We start from the raw sequence: 26,311 nt of genomic DNA, 5'->3' as shown, positions 1-26,311 counted from the left end.
CATCAATCCTCCATAAGACTGTGGTGGAATACGCTTGTCCTCATCTCTCCATTCGAGGAAAATATTCCGTTCCCTTACATTCTATCGGGTAAAAAATATATCCTGCCTTTACTATGGACTTTCTGCAATCGCATACATTTTTTTGTTGTCAGTACATAACCTGCCAGGAAAGATGAACAAAACTATCAAGAGCTGGTCTGAGAGGTGCAGCCATAAACAACTTTCACCGTCCAGCCACCTTGATCAACAGTTTACCTGCCATTAACTAGAAAGCGTACAAGCAAACGTGCAGGTCTCATCAAGCCTTGTGACTTACACCAAACCACAGTCTTTTGTAGTTATACATTATTTACTTGCTGTTTTTAACCCCTTTCATGGCCGTGTCCTTTTAGCAATTTATCCCAGCTAACGCCAGAACTGTCAAGACAATTCTAGCATTTTGCTGCAGCTAACAACGAAGCATTTATTCAGGTACAAGGTAGTCATAGGAACTCCACTGTTAACATAAATTATCCAAAATCTGAACATAGCCTTCTAGTGAAACCGTTAATCTTTCCAAGGCTGCCATGCGTCGAGTATTATAAACAGTTCATTAACTCAGTGTTAGAATACGATCCCTCTGGATCCTATTTTTTTTTTTTCCGTGGAAAAACAGCTTCCGAACACTGTGAATGAACCGCGTCCACTGCTATGTCAGGTAAATTCGACCCCGGAATTCGACCTAACGTGGCGTTTCCGTGGAAAATGAAGCAAGGATCGAACCATTCATCTGTCGCTGAACAAATCACATTAAACTCATCCCTACAGTGACGTATTTTTAGATGCTGGAACATCTCTATGAATGGCCCTGTCGGTCAGTAATACGCTGAGGCATTTCAGACAAGATATGCTTCACTCCCATGGACTTTGGTGAAGTTTCATATTTGGGCCCTGATAGTCCCGCATCTATTTAGCAGTTCTGTACTTGTTCATATTTTTCCTACTGCCACCAGACGATTATATTAAGTTTAATAAAGGTATATTTAAATTTTCCAAAAAGAAAGTTGTCCCTTAATCGGACTAAAATTTTCTGCAGTGAGGAAGAATAACATTTAAAGTACAACATCGGTACTAGGATGTTACGGGATCCACACAACCTACATTACAATGGTACAGTACAGAGGGCAGCAGACAACAAAATTTCCATTGATACTTTCGAGGTTGTTTGTGAAAGTGCAGATTATAACTAAGGTATCAAAATCATGTACAGCAAAGCATGAAGGCCACTGGTCGTTTGATACACCCAGGATTCGGATTCAGAAACTGGCAGTGAACTTCCTCTCGTACCTGTTTTGTTCTTGGAGGAAAGACTAGGACAGTGCAACCCATATATTTCCTGCAAAAACAAATCTTAGTTACGAAAGGAAAATAATCATTAGACATTTGGTTTACAGGTAGGACAAAAAAGAAATGAAAGTGCTAAACCCTTCCCAACTTCTTGCAGAGACAAATCTGATTTACATGAAGGAGTTGATAGTGGCTTTGTTCGTGTATCCCTCCTCAGTGACCTGACTCCTCGTAGCAAAATTCATCCCTTCAGCCCGAGGACGTTATGCTCATTTAATTTTTGCTATCACCAGAGTATTTTCTTCAGCCTATTTTTTCACTGAATAGATTAGGTATAGCCTTTAACCTATATATATATATATATATATATATATATATATATATATATATATATATATATATATATATATATATATATATATATATATATATTATAAGCTCAACAAAATCGTCTAAATGCAGCAGTAATGCGTCATCTGTATAAAGTTTTAAACAGTATGATCCTTGGGGATTTATAAATAATAAATGCCATGGCAAAATTCTCTCTCTCTCTCTCTCTCTCTCTCTCTCTCTCTCTGCCTGCAGGTGTTATGTAAATAATTCAAACTGCAGAGTTCTTGAAATATTTTTATTTACAAAATTCTTAATATTACGGTACAACTTAACAATATACAACAGACGGGATGCACACAACAGATGATATGTGATGAAATTTTTGAAAGAGGATAAAGGACTTCTGACGGACAGAAACTTTGGACGTATAAAAATAGTCGAATATTAACCCACATGTAAGAATACTATATTTAAATTTTGGCAGCTCGAGACATCAAGTAACATGAGTGGTTCCGCCATTGGAAGAAATTTGGTTATAATTCGTCGCCCGCAATAGGAATGGGTATATCTTGTTATTATTTACCCACACTTCCAAGTCAGTTAGATATGTGATTATAATATAAATATCTATTCCATTATAAATGGCAGTTCCGTAAGCTAATGAACTGAAAACTATCATTTCGAAAACCTAGTAACATTGAGCTTGGTTCCGTATCGTCTACTCCATGCTGGATCATATAAATCAGGTATACGTATATATAAAATCTACTTCAGAAGACCTCTAGACCGTAGCTGGTTGTCTCCCGTTCTGCGATTTCATTTGAGACCAAGACCTCGAAGTGTTTTCAGGTCCAGGTCACCATAGTAATCCTCACTGTTAAAAAAAAAACGGGTGTAAAAATTAACATTTATAGGGGATACTGAAACATAAGCAGTTTTGCTCTATCAGTGCATTATTTACAAAATATTTCATTATAATTTAGAACTTTTGTTAGCACTAAAGGTTTATTTAACTAGTCTAGCTCACTAACACGGCCGATATCACATTCTTTACACTTTTCTCTACTTGCCTCTATTGAATTGGATATTGTTTGAAGAGTACAAACCGTTTATGTTGCGGAAAAAGTAATTAGTTTGTGTGAATATTATTATGAGATGCACCAGCGATGTGTACTGTGGCAGAGTAACAGAACAAACAAGAGATGTAGTGCATGCAAGACCGAAAAACGAACACAAACAACTTCTCTGCATGATAGATAATGAGAGGAGAAATCCTACCGTGAACTTGAGGAATAGATACATATAAACAGTCACAAAAGCGGTCACAGGCGATGACTGGCTGACTGGTGCAGCTGGAAGACAAGCTGGGCAGATTAAGTGGCTGAAGATTGAGACAAAACTGGACTAAAATGGCATTCATCACTTTATATGCTAAAAGTGGCTGAGACTGGAACGAGTTGGAAACTGATGGACTCTGGCTGAGGTTATTAGTGGTTTAAATATACCCGTCAAACTTTTCCATCTATCTTTTACTTGGACAAAAACTGCCATCTCTCCACCTTAAATGCTGTATTGCAAACAAAAGATTAACGCTAGGATATTATTCTGGCCACAAATAAATGTCAAAGAAAGGATGGAGAGCCGTAGTAGTTTCTTATTCTGCCATTAAGCTACGGTAAAGGGGCTGCAAGAGGATGAAAATCTTCAAGTTTTGTAGAGCCGTAGCTGACGTTTCGCCAAGTGGTTGGTAAAGGCGGGCTTATACGGGAGCTGGGAGGAGACTGCGTGAGGCTGAGGGCCGTATTCTAGTTGGCTTTGGGGTACTTCGTAATACCTATTCCTCAACGTTTGATTTTGCCTAGTACACCTTTGTATTATCTAATATGTTACTGTTGCAAGAATGTCGATAATACATAGATAACATACAAGAGAATAACAAGGTGTAATATGCAAAATAAATCACAAAGTAAGAAGTGCTACGAAGTGTTCAATGCCACTTAGAACACGACTATCAGGCAGAGGCCGCACCTGGGACACTTCAGGCTTGGGTGTCTGCCTTGGCGGGGGCAGAGGCGGCGGGGGCGTTGGCACGGGTTCGGGTGCTGGTGGCGGGGGCGGCACCTCCACCGGCGGTTCCCAGAAGCAGCTGGCTCCTTCTCAGGCTGTCCAGATCCAGGTCCCCGTAGTAGTCCTCGCTATACGTGGAAGGTCAGGTCAGGTGGTGGGGTCAGGTGAGGCAGGATGCGACTCCTCACCACTTACATCCCTCTACCACCCACTCTCGTACCCTAGCTACACCTACCTTGTATACAAGGTGTCTTAGGAAATAGGTGAGAAACTTTAAGTTATTCTTGGCATAATTTTGAGCAAAAATGCTATATTAGCATGGACGAATTATGAGGGAGATCATTTACGTTCATAAGGTATCATTTGCGTTCATAAGGTCACGACCAACTGTTGCTCCGTAGCGACTGAAAACAAAACCCGTGTTAATATTGCATTTGTTGCTCAAAACTGGATCAAGGATAAATTCTGAGGTTTCTCATACATTTTCCTTCTATATCCTGTATTTATTGATAATGATCCATCAAACACTGCCGAGAGTTTTCTTAGCACCTGCTCGCTTATGCCTCTTGACTCAACAGATTATTATCTTATTCTTGATATCTCCAGATGATTCCATTCAATTTAGACGAGATTTTTCGAACTGTAGGGGTTAGATATTGCCTTCATACCCCATCGCTACAAACTGTCTTTTCTAAGCTGAATAAAATCGTCTGGAGGTAGACTAAGTGAACAGAATGTCACCTGATCTAATGGTTTAAGTGGTCAAGTGTTAAATATCTCTTGAATGGATTACCAAGGAGTTTTGTCAGGTGGTGTGGTGTGGCAAGCTTAGTGGGTGGTATGGGGAAGGGATGAGGTAGTCCACAACAATTCAAGAACGAACATTGAGGAGTGAAACAGATAACAAAGACTGTTCAGCAAGGTACCCTCATGCATGCAGGCATAGAGGAATTGTGCAAGAGGAACATCACTCAGAAAACTTGCTGTATGAAACATGAAACTCCAAAACATCCACATCCTCAGCAAGAGTTGTTAGCACTACGATATATAGTTATTATAGTGAGGATGACACCAACCGATGAATGACTCTATGTACTAAAGAAACTAAGAGGAAAGAATGACACAGTTAAACACGACGATGGATAAGGCATGCAGTTAACAGTCCAGATACTAACAGTATAGAAAAGACTGGACAGTTTATCACAATGCAGTCATTAAGTCATGCACATACAGTATGTAAAGTCAGTCACCGTAAAAGCTATAATTATATTCACAGTGTTCACAAATTGGTATCATATACTCACACAAATTCACATCGCTCTATAAGCAATGATTCTTATATATGTACACACCAGCACAATACACAACCCTAGACATGTACTGTACATTCAAGACAAGTATTGTCGGTTAAATGCCGTTTGATGTGTAGTGTATGTATGCATGTATAAAGTTAGTCAAGTCATGCATCACAACTGTCCCAGAGATGTGTTTCTGTCACTCTTTACCATCCAGGACGTGGCAGTGCTTCGTCTTGTACCCAAGTTAGTCCAAGCAAATGACTGAGTTGTCCAAAAACTATGCTCGTCCATATTCCTTACCATCCGGGCACATCCAAGGGGTCGGAGCACTGACCAAGACCATCAATGCTGCCGATTTTGAAGACGGTACCGATGGGGCAGCCGTACTCTCGGGCCACACCGTCCAGACACACATAGAACTGTCTGCAGTCGTCGGCGTGGGGGTGGCGGGAGAAGGAACCAGTGGCCGTCAGCTCACCAGGGGCGGGGCATACGAAGTTCTCATGCAGGGCGTCTGTGGCATAATGACTAATGTGAAAGGGTGTGGAAGTAAGGCTGGGTGACGACCGGAAATAAGTGAGCACAAACAGTAAGCAGCTACTGATATCAACTCCAATAGATAATGCCGTAGGTTAGGGATGTCTTTCACTTTCCACTGACTTCCGTATTATTGTATCTCACTGTGAACTCACCCTCTTTTTTTTTTTTTTTTTTACCTTACAGAGAATGGATCGTTCACGTTTTTCAGTTCAGTAATTCCTTCTTCTCTTTTTATTTTTTTTCTGTTAAATCTACAATAATTACAGAAAACAGCCTATGAAAGGTTCATTGCTATGTATAATGCTAATTTACTAGTTACCTTTCCCTCTCGTTTAATGCTCAAGTTGCCTGGAGACAGCTGTAATATTCTGGAACACCATGATTCATGGCAACGATTGGCTGTATTCAACGAGCTGCATAAAAAAGGACCCTTACCCCTCTGGGCCTTGCACTCAGGGATATTGTCCATCCAGTTGCAGACACGGGAGACCCTGTCGTAGGCAAGACCTGGGGTGCACTGGTAGCGGGAGGCCTCACCGTCCCAGCATGACCAGAACACAGAGCAGTCGTCGGGGTCAGCGAAGATGCCGTACAGGTTGGGGCAGTGGGAGGTGGAGATGGGGGGTTCTGTCATAATGCCCGGGAAATAAATGAGCTTAAAGAACAACAAGAAACCGGTGGTGATATTCTCATGTCGATATATGTCACAACAATACGAGTATCTTTTTTCTTTTTACTCTGACATCTGTTTAACAATCTGTGTTTAAAAATGATCTATTGTTCTGTATCATATTCAACAACAAAGACTGTAGGCTGTAGGTACAATAAGGTAGCTTATGTAGTAATAATGATGGCACCATGCACTTGATTTGTTGGAGTAAGTGGAACAGAAAGAAGAGAGAGCGCAGGTGGATTGTTGTTGAGTGGATGATTGGCTGGGTGAAAGCATGAAGGAATAACAATATGACTGAAGCAGAGTATATACAAGAAAACGGATAAGTCATGCCATGCAGGACGGACAAAGGAAGAAACTGGTGAATGAGGGATGAAGGATGAAGGAAGCGCCCTCATCCTACCAAGCTGGGGTCTTCCATCACAGTTTACGGCCCAAACGTAGTTGCAGTTCTCCCTCGTGTCATTGCGGTCGTCGAAAGCCAAACCGTTTCCACACAGTTTCAGTTTGGCCACGCCCTCCTGGCAGCTCCAGTATGCATCACACTGGATGGCATGGGGGAAGAACCCGAAGTCTTTGGGGCAGAGGAAGTCCTCGTCTGGGTAGTCTGCGATATCTTGGGCGAAGGCTGGGGTGTCCCCGGGGTTGTGAGGTTGGGGAAGAGTATGCTTGTGAGTGTGGTGGGGAGTTGACGGGGAGGGACAGGAGGAATAGGGACTTGGAGAGTCGGGGTGAGTTTCAAGAGTAAATGTAAAGGAGACTAGGGAGGTATATACAGTACATGTAAGAGAGGTATGGGGACTAGGAGAGATTCTAGAGTATAGGAGGGGAGGTGAAAGAATCGTATAATGAATGCATGTAGGTTATAGTAATTAAAAGGCATACGTAATATGAAGGTAAGTAACATATACAGTATAACTACAATTTCTGCTGCTGTGTTGTGCTGCTCTGTACTGCCACCTTTGTGCTGTGTTTAAGAGAGGTGCAGGGGAAGTAACCACAGAGAGGTTAGATTCTTAAGAATATAAATACCTTAGGAATATAAGTGCCTTAGGATAGGAGTACCTTAACCAATCACCATTCCGGAATGAGTAAACGTTCGTGTAACCTCGCAGTGTCGTGCCTGGAGACCGTGAATGTAATGTAAATCGAACTAACCATATCATGCACACTAAATAAACTTCGTGCCCAAGTAGAGATGTTCCCAGTCACCAGGTGCAGATCAAAAGTAAACTGTAGTAATTTCTGATCACTAGCTACATGGAAGTTCGTAATAAAAACCATATTTTCAAATCACTAGCCTGTGCATTTGAGTATAACAATAACCCAACCACCAGAGTAAGTGTAAAAACGCTAAGTATGGATGCTTCCCCAGTATATAAATTGGAAGTCGTACTGTACTCCAATCACCGATGGAAGTGTAGGATTCCCGGGAAATATTGTGCCGAAATGATCCACATGTCAAAGATCCAAAACAGTGTATCTTGGTGGTTACTGGTGCGTCTGGTTGGCTAGCAATGTCAGTTTGTGAGTGAGGCAGAATGGGGAGGAAAAGTGAGTGTGAGTGAGAATGAGGGGGAGAAGGTGAGTGCGATTGAAACTGGGAAAAGTCAATGAGTGTGAAGGTGAACGGTAAAGTAAATGTGAGTGAGCGTGAGAGGAACAGTGAGTGCGGGTGAAAGTGAGGGAAATAGTGGGTTTGATTGAGAGTAGTAAATGAGAACGTGAGCAAGGATGAGAAATGATATAAGTAAAAATGCAAATGAGGACAAAATGTATGAAAATAAAGAGAGAAATGGATGCGACGAACAACCCTGTGACTAATGAAACGAGATGGTCTAAAGAGTAGTGTTTCTTTATATGATGATGAATGACAGTGAGGAAAGGAATGACTCAGTATGATGCAATTGTCGTATGGTATGTGATTCTGGAGATTCATTTGCATCTCATCCTAAGCGATGTATTTCCATATTACACCTTAACATTCCCTTGTTGATATTTACAGCGTTTTAATATCGACATCATTTGCACCAATAACAACAAGGAAATGACAATAATAAGAAAAATAAATAGCTGAGGATGAGGTACTACGGTCTCCCGTGCCACCTAGCATAAGGGCATATGTGTCAACCAGTGTGTAGCGAGTCTGATGGAGGTCTTGGCGATGTTATGGTTCCAATACCCAAGTTTGGTCGTCCTGTGCAGTCGACATTGTGGCTGTAGTCGCAGTTCTCCTTCAAGAATTCCGAATCACTGGCATCGAAGGCCAGACCATTGCCGCACGTCTTGAGAGTCGCCACGCCCGCCTCGCAGGAATAGTATTTGTCGCAAGAGGTGTCGTGAGGGTAATACCCAAATTCGTGAGGGCATTGCCAGCCGCCGCTCCCTCCAGGCGAGACTGAAGACTGCTGTGCTCCTGGTGGGTGGAAGGGTAGGGATGAAGGACACTCACCTGAAGGGTTAACCTTTCAGTCTATTGACGTATTCTTCATTTTATTCTTGCAACCTCCGATCAGTTTTATTCATCTTTCAGAAACCTCTTTACTGCTAAAAAAAAAAAAAAAAAGATTCCCTTATGTAGCGGATAGGTCATTGGAAGCTACCTCTAGTTCCCCTAGTTCGAAAACTCTCTCCTAAACAGAAGAAATCATCCAAAGGTAGCAAGAACAAAATAATATGACGTCCTGTAGCTGAAAAAGGTTGACAGGGCTGGGAACTGGGAACAAAGTTGGGGTACAGGAAGGGCTTGGTCAGAAAAAAATAGAAATGTTATAAAACAAACAAATTTATCCAGAAAAAAAAAACACACCAACATTACCATGCAATAATATTATCTACGATACAGTATTTATGCATTTACTGCCACGGAGCATAGAACAATCACTGCAGGCTGAATTATTGTTTATATGGACGTCACAAACATCATCAGAAAATCATAATACAAATAACATGCAGAACAGAAAGAAATTTTAAAACATGTATGATAGGAAGCAGCATGTAAATATAGCTACTGAGGCTTAGCTACAGTACATACTTTAGTGGCCACAGACACTGTAAGGAAAACAGATTGTTGGACATTCTCTTTCTATGCAGTTCATGTGCGCCTGTGGAATTTGCTAAATCAGAGCTGGAGATGCCAGCGTTATAAAGCACTATAGCTGTTTAAAGGGGAATGATGTGGATACTACGTAATTTTAGAATGACGCAATAAGCTGTGTTACAGCTTAAGCTTCTGATGGTGTAAATTAGAAAGATTACGATAAGTTTAGTATAACAGGATAAGGGTGCTACTCCATTCAATCATATGATTTTTTCATTTTATTCTTGCTATCTCCAGGTGATTTTATTCAGTTCAGGGGTGAATTGCATCAAGAAGGGGGCTACAACTGTCGCTTTACTACATGGGGACCCCTACTAAACTGAATAAAATAATCTAGTGGTAGTAAGAATAAACTAGATAATTTTATGTCCTCTGACTGCAGGTGTTAATAAGCGTAGACATCCAACTCCCGACTATGCTCCATGCTGGTTTCTCCTGACGGCGCAAAGAAGAGAAATCGAGGCAGGTGGAAACATACGGTTCTATTATCAAAACAGTGCACGAGGGTGGAAGCTGGTCTTTCGTTTGGAGGGATCGTTTATCCAGCACCTGGAATCATTAGATGTGACCAGGTTCCATCCCACATTACAAAGTATAGTTAGCAGTCATACAGAAAAGTCATACACGGCTTATCAGCATGACATGCTTCAAAAATTATCGGAGAAAATTCCGAGTCTGTCCACACCTTTGCGCTCAGTGTTTTCATCTTTTGCGTTTTAAGCATTCTTTTTGTTACATCTACTTTATTTTGAATGTAAAAAATGATGTGTATTAGGGTACCAAGATAATTTCTAATATATATATATATATATACACACACACACACAAAATCTTCCAGGCAGTATTTTAGCTGTAGCAGTCATTTAATACCTTCCATTAGATTTTTTCAGTATATATTTACTAACTCCAGACAATTTAACAAACCTAAGGAGAGACTTCAGACTAGGGTTTACAGTTAGCATTAACTACTTAACTGCTAGAAATCCTTCTTAAGCTGAATAAATGGTCTGGAGACAAAATATCAAAAGGTTATAGTTGGAGATGTTAATGTTTAAGTATTAGGTATAGTAAGTACTCGTATAGGATGAAGAAAATAGGAGTGAGGGGACGTGAGGAGGCGACAGGGTTTTGTCAGGTGGAGTCGTGGCAACAGACGCCTTATGTATGACATTTATACTATTCTCTCGCAGAGCACAACCCCCTACGGGGAGGGGGGAGAATACTTCCCCAGTATCCTTTCTTGTCGAAAGAGGCGACTAAAATGGGCCTTTTTGTTTGCCAGTCTTTCCTTCCTGTCCTCTTCTTGTCTTCTGTCTACACTTTCTTCTAAATATTTACGTGTTTCTTCAGATCTTTATTCTTCCTTTACTCCTATCAGGTTGGATATTCTGTTTTATGGCACAGATAGTTTAAGCACTTCCCACACCAATTCAACACTAAACCACTTCGAAGTCAGATCAGCTTTAATGTCAAGACCACTACTTTTTCTGCCGTTACCTTTCTCTGCCTTAGTGTTGGCGTTCGTTGCCTGGCGCTAGAATATTCAATCAATCAATCACTCACAGAGCACAGCTGAATAATACAGTACGGTGTCTATGTAAAAAAAAAAAAAAATCGTACCGAGGGGACTACTATCCTGTTTTTAGGTCTCACTATTTTCTAAGCAGCTGCCGGCAGAGAAATTTCTCTCATGGCGAGACTCATTTCATAGGTACAACTCTCGCGAATTATATACAGACCAATCATGTTAACAGCATTCTATATTGCAAATTGTATTTAGCAATTTCATAATAATCTTATTGTTCACGATACATCATACTGTGTACTATCTTTAAGAATTAAAACTATGCACATTGCACGTATCATGTGGCTACATTACTATCTATATATATTGTCCTCTTCAGTTTCAGTTCACTGTAAGCAGAGGAGTATGAATTCCCTGAGCTTGACCTAGATCATGCCCTGCTAGGTGACGGGAGGGCGCTACCTCTCCCAGCAAGGCAGCTACCCGGGCGGGGAGCGAATTCTCGACCCATTGGCCTCGAGTCAAGCGCTCTCCTACTGAACCACCCTGCCTCCAAGGCAGAAGAGTAGAATATGGAAGGAAAAGCGTGAAGAAAAATTGTTACATGTTTCCTGTCTTCTCTCTCTCTCTCTCTCTTTTAACGTTGATTCCATCCAGGCTGTCATACTATTTTATCCAGCTTAGAAATGATTTCCTGTACTCTCAAGGTGTGCGTGTTCCATTATTTGTGGTCCTAGAGTGTTGTTGAGGAAAGCGAATAAGAGGAAAGTGAACCACAAACCCTCCAGCTCTCCGCCCTACTGACCCGGTTAGCATGGCGGCACCTGGTAACTCTCCAGTGACGTCATGGGTGTAAACATGGGCGGCCATCACGGATTTGCCTCGGCGCGGGAAATTCAAAGTTGCCGCTCTAAAGGTTTAAAATTGTCTTTCCAAACATATGAACTCTGATTAGTAGTTTCTGATTCAGTTATGAATTAAATGATTTCATTATGAAATACTGATACCAACATCATTCTAATCTGTTGCTGTAGCCTTATGGTAATCTAAATGTTAACCCGGTAGACTGCAGACTGAAGTTCGCTTTTTTTTTTTTTTTTTTTATGCAGTACAACCTCTTCTTTTCGGGTGATTAGGAGGGAATTTTTAGGGGCCTTGTTTAATCGGGCAGCGGAGCAACCCGGTTATATCGGTACCACCGATTCTAATGAGACATGGTGGAAACAGTGGTCTGAAAGTGGGTAGCTTACCGATTATAAGCACCTACTGCGATCTACAAATAAAATGTAAAATGTAAAGAAACGGAGAAAGTGAAAATGTTAGCAGAGAAAGCATGAAATTAGTCTAACTTTCCCTCTAGCAACTCGTGAGAGAAAAAATAGTCAATGAACGAGTGTCGCAGAAGAGCCGAACGTGCCTGAACGGCAGACAGTGTATCAGCAAACAGTTGATCGTGATGAGAGACTGAGGGAAGGTGACAATGGCTGATTCGACTCTTAGTCATTCTGTGTCTGATCCTGTCATATCTGGTTTATTCCAGCTGCTTCACTCTGAATTTGTTTCTTTCTTATTCTAACTTTCTCCTTATCTTTTTACAAGAACCCAAAAAGCAGTGAATAAAAAAGCACAAGGGAAAAGAAAGGAGCTGGCATAGGTTGATCACATTTTCTAGTGAGAGGGATTATAGTGTGGAAGTTTCCATGTTCAGTTTTCTCCTGCAGCCTTGACCAGTTTAGGGGAGAGCTGCCACCTGCTGCTCTTGATCATGATCCTGTTGCATGTCTCTAAACATCTGATAGAAACTCCCCTCCCTGGCTGTTTTCACTTGTTCAACATTTCCTTGCCCCTCGTCTTCCGCACACAGCTCCTACTTCCTTACTGTGGTGACAGTCTTTTGCGGCTCTAAACGATACTAGGCTATATATAGTATTGTTGTCGGCTAGGGAAGCTTGCTCGTACCTCTTCTTGCATATTACACTCCATTATTATCCGTTATGCTATTCATAGGATTTCAATTCTAGCAACGATTATATAAGTAATATAAGAGAATAATAACACGTCATTTGCAAAAATAAACTCGTAAGGAAGAAATGGTAGGAAGTCTCCATAACCATCTAAAAGACGGGCCCTTATGTAAAACATGTAGCTGCAATCACTAACAAGTAGACAGTAAAAGAGCGCATACCTCCGCCAACCACAATACCAGAAAATCCAGACCACCGCCAAAACTTATTCATTTTTTCTTGGCCCTTGACCCACATATTCACAAATTTTCATTGAAATCCATTGATTGCGTTCCGAGATGACTTATGGAAAACAAACAAAAAGTCCTGAAACAGGCCTCGAACTCAGAACATCACCAAGATTTAATGAACTCTTCCTTGGCCCATGACCCACATATCCACAAAATTTCATTGAAATCCATTAATCACTTTCTGAGATATCCTGTGGACAAACAGACAAACAGGGATGAATAAATAACCTCTTCCAACATTGGCTGGAAAAGGTAACAATTACTCGCCTGAACTGTTTGCATCCTCCTACTCATGCTTTCGTTTAATGCTGATCCAAAAGCTTTCTTTTAAAGAATACCATTTTTTTTTCTACTTTACTTTCAAGTGTCTTTTTTTTTGTTCTGCTTTTTAAACATCTTAATAAAATGCCTCTCCATACAATGCTCCCTGCTCCCAGCTCTCATACATCACTCAGTTCTTACCCACGACCTTATTTCCTGACAGAGAAACTCATTTCAGTCCATTGTCTCCTCTAACTACTATTTCCCTCTGCTCTTCAACTTGCCCTTAAAGGCACCTCACCGAAACGTTCATTGCGTCATGTTTACATCCACAAAACACAGGGGTCGCGGTATCTTTTGTTGACAGTTTCTCGGGTCGTGGCGTACACGGAGAGACAATGGCGTTCGAGTCAGGAGGAAATGGGGGTGTTCATTTTAGTGGCGGTGAAAGTAGCATACTGCTGATTATTATTATTATTTTGTGGCGGAAAGAGACGTGGCTCTCAAAGCCACGTAACGCAGGGAAAAATGAGCACTACGTAAGTCCGCCTTGTATTTGAAGTGGCGACTTTGGTCCAAGCTAGAAAGCGGTTCTTACTTTGGTGTGTTACTTTAAACTGAGTGGAGTACAACATCCGTGTAATTACATTTACTACCAGTCACTCACCGAGCATCTTTATCCTGAAGGTGGATCAAGTGAGGAAGGGAAAATAAAATCTGGGAGAACTTGAGGGTAACAAAAACATGAAAATAAGTTTAGAAAGATTTGGAAACTCATTCAGCACTGACTGATTAAGTTCTGAAAGGAGCTGACCAAAAACTGAGGACGTCTAATAAGAGTCTGAGCGATTTAAAAACTGTTGAAAAAGGTGAATGCTACATGCGTTTTTTTTTTTTTTTTTTTTTTCCAGAGAGGGTGGCAGGGTTTCGTGGCGAGAACTGTAATAAGCGATGTAGGAGTTATGGTCAGGGCTGTCGTGGGTTGCGGTAAGTCCGCGGAAACTGATTAGGGCTGTGGTGAGCCTGGGGCGCTGTTAGAGCCCAAGTTAGTGTTTAAAAAGTCTCGTAAGCTTAAGATGAGCATAACACTGCTTATTTATACTTTAGTCTTCACAGTGTGGCACTATCACAAATATTCACAAGCTTAAGATGTGTAGAAGAATGCTTGTACATACTTTGGCTCATACAGCTACCAAATACTTCATATCCAAACGTCGGTAAACCTTAAAGTGACAACATACAGTACGAAATATAAAACGATCTGTGATAATAGTTAGCTGTCATAGAGATGAGCTTTTCCTGTAAGTTAGTGAAGATCCATTATAAATACGACTTCTAGAGACTACCTGTGCAGACTGCCTGGTGCTGAATTGGCTTTAGAAGTGCTAAGGACAGCTTATGTACTGTGGTGAAGGGTAGAAAAGGCTGCAGAGTTTATAAAGGACTACTTTTTTTTTTTTTTTACCGAAAAGGACGAAAAAAAAAAAAAAAAGGTTTTGGATGAATATCTATTGAATGCACGAGGTTCATTAAAGCAGACAATCAAGATTTTGCGAAGTCCACTGCTTCCTTTAGAATATGACCGTAGCGCCAGTGCTACATCCAAGCACCCAGTTGTAATGCTGGTCGATGTACAGGGAAAAGGAGGAAAATAAACAGTCTGCCTGGCTGGATAATCAAACTCGGGTTCCTCCCCCTGCTAGCTGTACTTGTACGTGTTAATCCGTGCACCACCGGCTCCCCCAGTGAAGGGTATATCTGCAGTGGCTGAAGGGGTGGATGGAGTGGGACTGAGGCAGGGCGTGACAGGGTTCGGTAAACTCGGTCGTGGGAGACGAGAGTACGACCACCCGGACTTTCCAATGAAAACTTTATGTGATTTTCTGGTGCGAGCCAGTTATTTCTCACTCTGTTTCACACACTCTTTCAGACCGCTCCCCCTTCTCTGTCTGTCAGTCTCTCTCTCTCTTTTGCAATCACCTCGTATTTTAAGTTTGGATAACAAGAAAGAACAAGAAACGGTGCCAAGGTACAGCAAACCCGTCCCCGGCAGTCATTTTAGTGCTGACGTATAAACACAACAGGATATCTAGTCAAACATGTCACGTATCAAATCTAGTGTAAATCGGCAGAAAATTGACGATTTTATGCTCATTTGAAATTTTTAGGTCCGACACACCTGACACTGAACCCCACCCCCCCTACCGCTAACTCGGAGGTGGTCTCCCTGATTTAATGAGACATATTATAGGATGCAGATATGAAGGATGCACCTTTAGGGCTGGGTTTCATGTTGATATGACGAATTTGAAAGGAGTTATGGCGAGAAAACAATTGCTTTTTTACTTTTTTAAATTTTTTTGGGCCTCTGCCCAATTTGGCCCAAAATTTAATCAAGTGATCAGAGGGTCATAGCTCATCATACCTGTAATTTTAGTCAAATTCGCACAAGTAGTTTTCGCAAAGAGTTATCAGTCAGACAGATAGACAACCTGACAAACAAACAACAGACAAACAGAGTGAAAACAATACTCGTCCCCGAGCCCCTCCGGGAGGGGGGGACGGGAAAAAATAATCAAAGCATATGCGCGCGCGCGCGCACACACACACACACACACACACACACACACACACACACACACACACACACACACACACACACACACACACACACACACACACAGATACCAATTATATATATATTATATCTATCTATCTATCTATCTATCTATCTATCTATACATATACAGTATATAAAGAAAAAAAAAAGCTTATGAAAGTCAGTTGACAGGTGCATTACTGACAATGAGTTCAGCCACACTGGAAAGTTAATGAGATAGAGAATGGTTAATTTCACTGCTGCTTACACCCACAACCACTCTCTCTCTCTCTCTCTCTCTCTGTATGTTTATATATACCTATATGTATATACTATATTGTATATTCATAGATATCATATACATACTGAATATTCAAATGTATACCATATATATATATATATATATATATATATATATATATATATATATATATATATATATATACATAGTGCATGTTCTTTTTGCAATAACCTCTCCTGTATTACCTTAATTACTTTTACATATCTTTCTTCCTCCCTTCATTTCACTCTATATATAACATTACTTATCAAATTCATCCTTCCTTCACTGTTTATCTTTTTTATAATTTCTTCCTTTTACTCTCCAGCCGTTTTTCATTTTCCTTCCCTCTTACCCCACAATGCTTTTTTCTCCACGTATTTCCTATCCATCCTCACATTTTCTCTGTCTCTCTATTTTATACTTACTTCTCTCCATCCAAACATTTTCTCTGTCTACCCATTTTAACTTTCTTTTCTCTCCCTTCAAGCTTTTGTCTTTCCTCCAGCTAACCCTACTTTCTTTTTCTCTTCACCCTAACCTCTCTTCCCTCCATCCTCCCGTCCCTTCTATATTCTACTCTGTATCTACCACCTATTCTTCCTTCTTTTCCTCCTCCTCTGGCTTCCCTCTGTATTATCCTTTCTCTCCTTCCTTTCCTCCATTCATATCCTATTTGTCCACCTGTCCCTTTATTCATTTCCTTTCTCTTTCTCCCTTACTGGCTCCACCCATTCTTACCCTTGCTCTTCAGCGTTCTTTCTCTTTCCATCTACCTTCTCTCGATAGTATCCTTTTTGCCATGCTTTTTTCTCCCTCCTTCTACCTTTTCTCCATATATCCTTTTTCCCCTTCCCCCCCTCCACCTTTATCCTTTCTCTCCATCTCTCCCTCCTTCCCTCCCTCCCTCCAAACCGACCTAAGAATTCCTCTCGAGATCGACGACCCCAGATTCACTTTCACTCTGAGGGAGGAGGGAGGGTGGAGGGAGAGACGGAGGGAGGGATTGGAGGAGGAGGATGAAGAGAAGAAGGGAGGGAGGGAGGGGAGGAAAGGAGTGAGGGAGGGAGGGGAGGAAAGGAATGAGGGAGGGAGAAGGAAGGGGAGAAGGGATGGATGAGGGGTGGAGAGAGAGAGAGAGAAGGGAGGGAGCAGGAAAATGAGGCGAACCGTGGAATCAAATATGGATAGCTGGAGTCAGAAAGGCAACAGATGAAGTAAATACAAGGGAATGGAGAAAAACACACAGTGGACTAAGGGCTGGATGAAAAAGGCTTAGTCTTATGCCTACCGACTACGTAAGTCAGACAAGCACTCGTATCTTTTGCTAAGACCAATCTTCCCCTAGAACACGACGCGGAACAATCGAATTTACATCCAGGTCCCCCAGTCTTGGATGGGCGAAGAGGGATATGGGGGAACAAAACTTTGCCCAAGAGTCTGACCAACCAGAAAATCGAACTCGAGTTCTTCTTGCTGCGGTCTGGATATGCTAACCAATGGACCACCATGAATGAATAGAACAGTGATAGAGGGAAAGGATGAAGAGAATGCGTGTTATATGATCAGCCAAGGGAGGGGGGGGGGTGAAGTGAAAGGTAGGGACGGGTGGCTGCTAGTGAAGGGAATTACAGTTATACATAATTGGGCACATTAGCCTCTCATGGTCGTGAAAACTCTAGCACTCTATTCCAGCTAACGCCAGGCAGTTTTAGTCGGCTGAAGGTGAGTCATAAGGTCGTGATAATTTTATATCCTACTCCAGCAAACGCCACGAGATTTTATCTAGCCGAGAGTGTGCCATAAGAGTCTAAGAGTTAATATTGTCGCCGTTAACCCTCTCATGGTCGAGACCACTCTAGTATTCTATTCAAGCCAACCCCCGACGATTTGATTCAGCTGGGAGTGTGTCAGCTCGCCGCCAAACGATAGCATTTAACTTAAGAACGACCTCTAGTAGTGAAGAAGTTCATGAAGGCTGTATCTGACTCCTGCAGCTTGAAAAGTCTCTACAAAGCTGTATAAATATTCTACTAGTACCATTAACTGCCTCCGCCAACGAAGTTGGACGGAGGTTATGTAAATGCTTGTTTGTTTGTTTGTTTATACGATATCTCAAAAAGTTGTTATCGGATTTCAATAAAATTTGAAGGATAGGTGGGCTGTGGATCAAGGATTTAGCTGATTGAATTCCGAGATGGATCCGGATTCGAATACAGGAATAAGCTATAACTTTTATTGGCGTCGGCGGAGGTATGCGCTCTCAGGCTGTGTAGCTGGGCAGACTAAGACTAAAATTAACTGACCATGTGAGACAGTAAAACTAACTGAATATATGAGACCGTAAAAGTATTCATCTGACAGAGAAGAGGAGTTAGAGTGGTAAATCTTGTATCTAATTGGCTTTGGTGGAGTTACGCGTTGTCTGAGTGCTTTCAAGTCCTTCCAGTGTTTCACACATTTATTTGTCTGACTGAAGGCATAGAATTAATTTCTTGTTCCCTGTGGACCAACAGTTCTTCTACGTGCCACGCACCTCCACATGTCACCACTTCTGGACTAATACCCACCGTCCGTACTGAATACACACTACAGTCGTCTTATTCAGGCCTGGTATAATGATACTAGCGGAGGGTGCTTTTATTACAAGTCAGTGGGTGATGTGGAAGAACAGTAAAGCTGATTTTAGCGAAGTTCAAATAATCTTGTGACAGACACGGTCGCAGTCTTCAAGAAAAGATGCTGAAAGTTTGTATGAATATAGATTATGACAGGAGACCGATTTTGCAAACCAAATTCTTTTACGCCTGTGGGCCCGAGAAGGATTTTTTTTTTTCTTTTTAAGACAAGTCGCTGAAATACTGCTAACCAAAGTACTCCTCAATATTTCGGATAATGAAATATAAACTAAGTCATTGTGGTGAAGTCGTACACCCATTCCATCCGATGCCGTTTTCCTAATGTTATTCTTTATATCTTCAGACGATTTAAGTCTGGAGAGACTTCTCGGACTGAAGGGATTACATACAGCTTTCATTAACCTCTTCACTGTTAGGGGTCTTCTTGAGCTGAATAAATTAGTCGAAAGTAGGGATAAAAAATAAAAACACGGCAATGAAGTAAAGAAGACAATGCACAGTTGAACAGACAGACAGACAAAGACGTCGAGAGAGTCCCGGTTCGTGCACCTTTCGTTCAAGTTAAAAATTTGCCGCGTTTTCAGTACACCGACTCTTCAATAGTTTTCCCCTGTTTTTTTCTGTCTTGCAATAATCACGTGGGAGTGTGATTCTCGTCCGCAATTCTTCTTCGCAGCCAGAATATTGAAAGAACTATATTATTTTACGATAACAATACTTAGGTGATTTGCGTAATTCTTGGCTGACTCGTGGGAAACATGATATGCTGAACTTCGCTTAAAACTGAAAAAGAGGCGTATCAGGTTATTTGGATGTTAAACCAAAATAAAACTTCATACCAGCTCATGTAAAGGTCAACCTAAAAAAAAAAAAATAATCCAGCGGGAAAAAAATTAGAGCGAGGAGAGATTTGTGAAAGCCGCAACGCTGTAAAAAAAAAAAAAAAAAAAAAATCGGACTCCTTTGACTCATTGCCAGTTGATTAAAATCGTCTGGTCTTTGCTGGAATACAATGCCCCTGCCTTGAGGGGGTTTGCGTAATGTCGACAGTATTCACACTCTAGTTCTTAAGACTCACACCTATCTGAATAAAATTGTATGACGTTAGATTCAGTGCAATGCCAAAGAACACGCGACCACGAGAGGGTTAAGGTGCATCTAATATATACAGTGCGAATTCATCCAGTAATGTATACGTATTTGTCCCCAAAGCACGGCCATATTTTTATTTTATTATTATTATTATTTTTTTTAGATTGTTGCACAGTGGCAGACATCTACTCGATCCCCGGAAGATGCAAGGGGGGGGGAGGGGGTACGCCGGATACCCCTGCTAGTTGATTACAAGGACCAGATTAATCCAACCTATGCCACGCAACACCATAACCTATGATATAGCTCAAGCGAGTAATATTCACCCCAACCTAAGGGCGTCGTTTCTATTTATTCTTGCTGCTACCACACGATTTTATTCAGCTTGGGTGAGTATCCTAGGGGCGAAGATGTTAAGGAAGGCTCTAACTATCCCCCCTAGTTGAAAAAAAAAAAAAATGTTCTCTCAGGCGAATAATATCGTCTGGAGACAGGAAGAAGAGGGTGAATAAAGACGTCACCTAATTTATGGAATTCACCACTTCACTCCATTGTCATATTTTTCATTATGTTCTTGTTACCTTCAGACGATTTCATTCAGCTTAGATTTTTTTTCATTTTTTACTGGAGGAGTTAGGTGCAGCCTCCACTAGCCCGTTCTGTACGAGATCTACCAAAAGTTGAATAAGATCGTCTAGAGACACCATAAATACGAAAAAAAAAAAAAAGATGCTACAGAATTTGGCAAAAACCAGAAGGAAAAAACATATATAAAGAAGAGAGCTGCGGAAATGCGGGCAAAAACTGGTTCGTTGAGAAAATACAGAGAAAGCCCTGCCTACGTCGGGTGGCTGGATCTGGGGGGCTTTATTTACAAACTTTCCTGGACTTAGACGGTGCGTGAGATTGTTTGTTTATACTTTTTCGTTTCACTCAAATAGCTACTACATACTTCACAACCAAATTAGAGTAAGAAATGAAGTGAGAAACACGAAACTACAGATAAATTTTGACAACAGTAAACTGCTTGGAGGCTTGTGTATCCTGGGCATTGGTTAAGATCGCTGGTAAACACGGACCCAAGTGACACACAGAGAGGTATGCAGGCAGGGAGGAAGGCAAAAGGGGAAGTAGAGGACAAGGAGGGAGTCAGGAAAGCAAAAATGGAGTTGAGAAGGAAGAAATGGAAGAGAGGGAGGACAAGTAGGAAGGAAGAGAAACCGCAGTAGGGAGGGAAGGAATGAAGGATGGAGAAGGCAGAGGCAGAGGACAAAGGATGATGGAGGCAAGGTGGGAGATGCGAGAGGAATAAATGAATGCAACGATGACAAAATGTAAAAAAACGGAACTAAGTGGAGGAAAGGATAACTTAAAGGTAGAATGAGAACACAAGAAAGAAAGGGGATGGAAGATGGAAAAGAGAAGAAAGAAAAGAGGGAAGGGACAATGAAGAAGAAGAAGATATGGGACAGGTGCGTTAATGTGAGAGGCAGGGATATTAAAGAAAAAAATCAAGAAGAAACAATGCCTGGAGAGGAAACAGGGGCAAAAAGAAAGTATGAAAGAGGAAACGAGGAACAAAAGGGAGGAGAGAAAGGAAAGAGACAGGGAGAGGAGAGGAGGAGGGAATGAGGGAGAGAGAGGAAGGCAGCCTTTCACTTTCATCACTTGAAAAACGAGTTAGGTTGGAGGGAACGGGGGACGAAGGGAGGCAGAGAGGGAAGGAGGGAAGCAGGGAGGAAAGGAGGGAGGTAGGGAGGGAAGGAGGAACGGGGGGAGGAAGGGAGGACATAGCTGGGCATTGTAGGAAGGAGAGAGAGAGACGGAGGCGGGCAGGGGATGGTGAGAAGAGAGGAGGGAAGGGGGACATAAAAAGGGAGGAAGGGATATAGGACAGAAGGAAAGAGAAAGGGAGGGCATTGCTGGTAGGGGAGGAAGGAGAAGGAATGAGATGGGAGAGAGAGAAGAGAGGATGGAAGATATAGGGGGAGAACAGGGAGGGAATCAGGGAGGAAAAGGAGATAAGGGGGGCACGGAGAAGGAGGCGGAAAGGGTAAAAGGGAGGAAGAGTGATATGAGAGAAGGAAGAAGGGCAGGTAAAATGGAAGGAGAGGGGGAGAAGGAAATAAGAGAAAAAGGAAAGACGAAAGGAAGAAAAAAAGACGATTCAAAATGATGATAAGGAATGAGTTAAAAGAAGAACAGTGAAGAAGGATGTAAGAAGGGGAGTTATATAGAAAGGTATTTTGTGAAGGTGAGTGAAGGGAAGGCTATTAACTATACGCCAATGATAGGAGTGAAAGGAAGAGAGGGGAAGGGGAAAGTATGGGAATGATAGGGTGGAAGGGGGTTGTATGGGGAGGGTATTGGGTTAAATGGAAAGGGGGTTATGGCAGTGAAGAGATGAACAGCAGAGAGAGAGAGAGAGAGAGAGAGAGAGAGAGAGAGGAATGAGAGCGCAAGCTTGCACACACTCTCCAAGGACACACACACACAGACACACACACACACACACACACACACACATAAAAAATCTGGAAAAAAAAAAAAACATGACATCCAAACTATCAAAATCACAGTTACAAGACATCTGAAAAAAACGGATGATAAAATATATATAAATGTGACACAGGAAATACCATGGCTGCATCATCGTCGCCTCTCCGTTATCTGATCTGGATATGGCAGGAAAAATCAGAGCCTAAAAAAAAAAAAAGAGTAATAATGAAGTAACACATAAATATAATGAAGAAATATCGCGAATGATTTTTTTTCCTATCTTCTACGTGACACGGGTTTAACATCGCTACTCATGGTCAACCTGGAAGCAAGACTGATTGCGTTAACCCCTTCAGCGTGAGAAAGTCATTTTATATATATAATTTTTTTCCTCTACTGCCAGACCATATTATGCAGAAGAGGAAAGACTGGAAGGGGTAGAATACCTCCTATATTAACCCCTTCACTTGATTTTGTCTCCCTTTGGTTGAGTAAAATTGTCTGGCAGTAGTAAGAACAACACTTAAAAGAAGCCATCGTACTGAAGGAGTTGAGTTACTACATTACCATTAGTAACAGTATCACTATTTCTAACTATTTGCACCGTAACATAATATTTGCTGACATTAATGCTTTGACGTCAATCTCTTTGTTATCGAAAAAAAAAAAAATGCTTCCTTCAAGTCATGGCTCTACCAGCAATGAACGCGGCAACAATGGCACAGAGGACGTCATTCTATTTTATTCTTGTAACCAACAGACGATTTTTATTTTACTTAAGATAGCTCTCTGATTAGTGGAAAGCACAAAGAAGGCTCTATCCAACCGCTCCCCTTCATAAAGTACATTATATCCAAAGTTAAGTTGAATAAAATCGTCTGATGGCAGCAATATTAAAATGCAAAATATGTCAGCTGAAAATTCTGAAGAAACAATAAATAAAATACAGAATAATTCCCATATTTTTTTTTTTCGGGGGTCGGTGAGCGAAGATGTTGGCTTGTTACCCTACAGCTCATTGAAATTTCCAAAATGTTCAGGAAGAATGGAAATTTGGTAAATGTTATGAGGCAATCGTTGCGTAGCTGTTGCTCTACGTGTGGTAAGTGTTATGGAGAGTAAGTGTTATGGCAATTGTTATAGGTGCTGCAAATTTTATAGGTGTTACGCATCGCAAGTGTTGTGGTAAGTGAGGCAGCTGTTACAGTCTGTTACCAGTGTTATTTGACAGTGTTATAAGAGTGGTAAGTGCCATATGTGGTGTTAAGGGAGCAGTATTATGACTGCGACTCGCGTCGTGCTACAAGTGTTTAAGTCTTATAAGTGTGAGAGAGGTAAGTGTTAATATGGTAGCTGTTAAGTATTCGAAGTGTGGTTTGAAGAAAGTGTCTGGTGGAGAGTGCGACTCAAACATTAACGGAAGCGAGTGTAGGAAATAAGTGGATTCAGTGGCTGCGTGCACGAGGGATCACCGTGGTTGATTTGTAACGGTATGGAAGACTAGGAGGGGGGAGGGAGAGCAGAGATAGAAGAGAGAGGAGATAAAGGGGACCAGACAGAAGAAAGAGGAAAAGAAACAGAAGAGAGTGGAGATGAGAGGAGAGTGAATTAGAAAAACAAAGGCGTAGGGGTTGTGGAAATTCAGACGGGGAAGGAACAGGAGAGATGAGAAAAAAAAACAGAGAAGCCAAGATAAAAGAGAAAACACAGAGGAGGAGAGAGAAACGAGAAGATGAAGGCAACGAGTTAGGAGAAAAAAGAAAGACAATAGAACATGAAGGGAAAAAAGAGAATTGAAACGAGACGTGAGAAGAATGAAAAAAGAGAAGGGGGAGAGAGAGACTTGAAAAGAGAGCTATTGCAGGAGAAAAAGAGAAAATATAAGTGAACAGAGAGTAACTACGTGGCTGGGGAGATAATAGGGAAGAGAAACGCGATTTCTGCGATACAAAGGAAAGACGAATTTCGAGAGACACATGCGCGACGGAAAAGGGGAGGGAAAGTAAGACACTAAGAATACAAAAATACGGGGAGAGAAAAGGAAAATGGAAAATTGACAAGGAATGGAGCGACAGTGTGAATTAAAAAAACAGGAACTTGTAACCAGAAGGTGCTGAAATAAGAGTGAGAGATAAGAATGAAGAAAAGGAGGAGGAGAGAAGAAAAGAGTGAAAACAGAAGAAAATGCAAAAAGGATTAGGTAAACAATAATAATTAAAAAAAAAAAAACTGAGGGGGAGGGGCGCTGTGGCTGAATGGAATGCTGACAAGGAGAGGCAAAAGAAAGGACAAAATATAAAACCGAACAAAACCCAGGAAATGTTCAACTTTGATATTTCAACAGAAAATCTCTTTACACTGTACCATTCTTGCACGCGAATCACTGTCACTTCAGTCACTTTTAAAAACACGTTTGTACTTTCCCTATTCTTCTTCTTTTTTTTTTTTTTTTGTCACAATCAGCATTTTTTGGAACGCGAAAATGCACCGAAAAAACACTGAAGAACCGACACGTACCGGTGGAGGCGACGCCGAGGAGGAGAATAGCGACGAGGTGTCTCATCTTGATCAACTCTTGTGACTGACTGAGGTGCCTGCCGCGCACTCCCACCCCTTTATATACTCTCGGGCGCCGGGAAGGAGGGAGTGAGGGAAGGGGGAAGGAGGTGTGGGAGGAGGGGGGAGTTTCGGAGGAGGGAAGAGGAATTGAGAGATGGAGGGTTGGAGAGATAAAGGGAATGGGGAGAGGGAGGGAATGAGGAGGTAAGAAAGGAGGGTGGTGAGGAGAGGAGTTTCAAAGGATGGGATGGGAAGGGATGCAAAGACGGAGTGATGGGAAGGAAGGAGTTTCGGGAGAGGGAAATGAGGAACGAAGAGATAGAGGGGATGGGGTGGAGGAATGAGTTTCGATCGAGCGAAGGGTAGGAAGGAAAGATGTTAGGAATGGGGAGGGAAGAAAGGAATGGACAGAAGGAGGGCATGGGGTGGGAAGAAGGTTAAGTACTGGAGGAGGAAGGAGGAATTTCAGGAGAGGGAAGAGAGGAATTAGGAGATGGAAGAAGTTGGGAGGCAATGGAGGGATGGCGAGAGGTACAGAGAGACAGTCTAACCTCTGAATATTATGATGCGCTCTGTTCGTTTATCCTTGCTGCTTCCAAGCGTTTTTATTCTACCTGCGCTCGAGCAGCGAGAGAGAGTATTATCCACCCCCCCCTTTTCTCTCTCTCTCTCTCTCTCTCTCTCTCTCTCTCCTCTCTCTTTGTGTGTGTGTGTGTGTGTGTGTGTGTGTGTGTGTGTGTGAACAGAATAACCCAAAGTAATTTTCAATCGCTTTTTTACCTAACTTGGTGGAAGGGCTGATGACCAATTGTTTCTTTCTTTTTTTTTTTTTTTAGAATACGTCAAAGATCAAGGTCACCCAACTAAGCCAAAGTCTCACGTAGCAAGGCTAACTTAAACAGCTTATATCCAAGTTACGACGAACTTAGTGGATGGGTTGAGGCAAGGCGAGAACGGAGCAACTCGAATTTGGAAAACAGTCACAGTTTTGGGTCACGAGGCAATGTAAAAGTTCTATCCGTGTGTCTGTGTGTAAACAAAATAACCATCCCAATTTCTATATGCTCTGGACTAAACTTGGTAGAAAACTGTGGATCAGCGAAGGGACGAACCATTTTTTATTTTTTTAGAACAATAGGGTAGTCAATTTCGCATTACAAAGTCAGCTTGAACAGTTTATATCCTGTTGAGGGTAACGCAAGGACAATGGGATTCGATTTAAGAAGAGTCAAATGTCAAGGTCACAACTCAAACAGTTTGATACAG

At 41.6% G+C, this 26,311-nt stretch overlaps 1 protein-coding gene across 3 annotated transcripts; it reads right to left on the bottom strand.

Annotated features, from left to right (window-relative positions):
- Positions 1 to 1,954: 1,954 nt before the first annotated feature.
- Gasp (Chitin binding Peritrophin-A domain-containing protein Gasp) lies at positions 1,955 to 25,062 on the bottom strand. 3 transcript variants are annotated; one of them, XM_080266102.1, is made up of 6 exons: positions 25,004 to 25,062; positions 8,420 to 8,653; positions 6,000 to 6,191; positions 5,325 to 5,538; positions 3,688 to 3,854; positions 1,955 to 2,533 (listed from the first exon to the last, which is right to left on the bottom strand). In XM_080266102.1, exons 1-5 carry the CDS (start codon positions 25,047 to 25,049, stop codon positions 3,698 to 3,700), a joined length of 843 nt encoding a protein of 280 aa, XP_080122228.1. In that variant the 5' UTR covers positions 25,050 to 25,062; the 3' UTR covers positions 1,955 to 2,533; positions 3,688 to 3,697. The 3 variants fall into 3 exon arrangements, with proteins under 3 accessions (XP_080122228.1, XP_080122229.1, XP_080122231.1); XM_080266103.1 differs by lacking the exon at positions 8,420 to 8,653 and adding an exon at positions 6,641 to 6,865; XM_080266105.1 differs by lacking the exon at positions 3,688 to 3,854.
- Positions 25,063 to 26,311: the final 1,249 nt, after the last annotated feature.

Source organism: Coenobita brevimanus, chromosome 18 (assembly GCF_032717465.1).
Source record: "Coenobita brevimanus isolate Jiangsu-jjx chromosome 18, ASM3271746v2, whole genome shotgun sequence".
Lineage (NCBI taxonomy): Eukaryota > Metazoa > Arthropoda > Malacostraca > Decapoda > Coenobitidae > Coenobita > Coenobita brevimanus.
The sequence above is the reverse complement of the archived record's forward strand: the minus strand, read 5'-3'. Positions and strand labels throughout refer to the sequence as shown.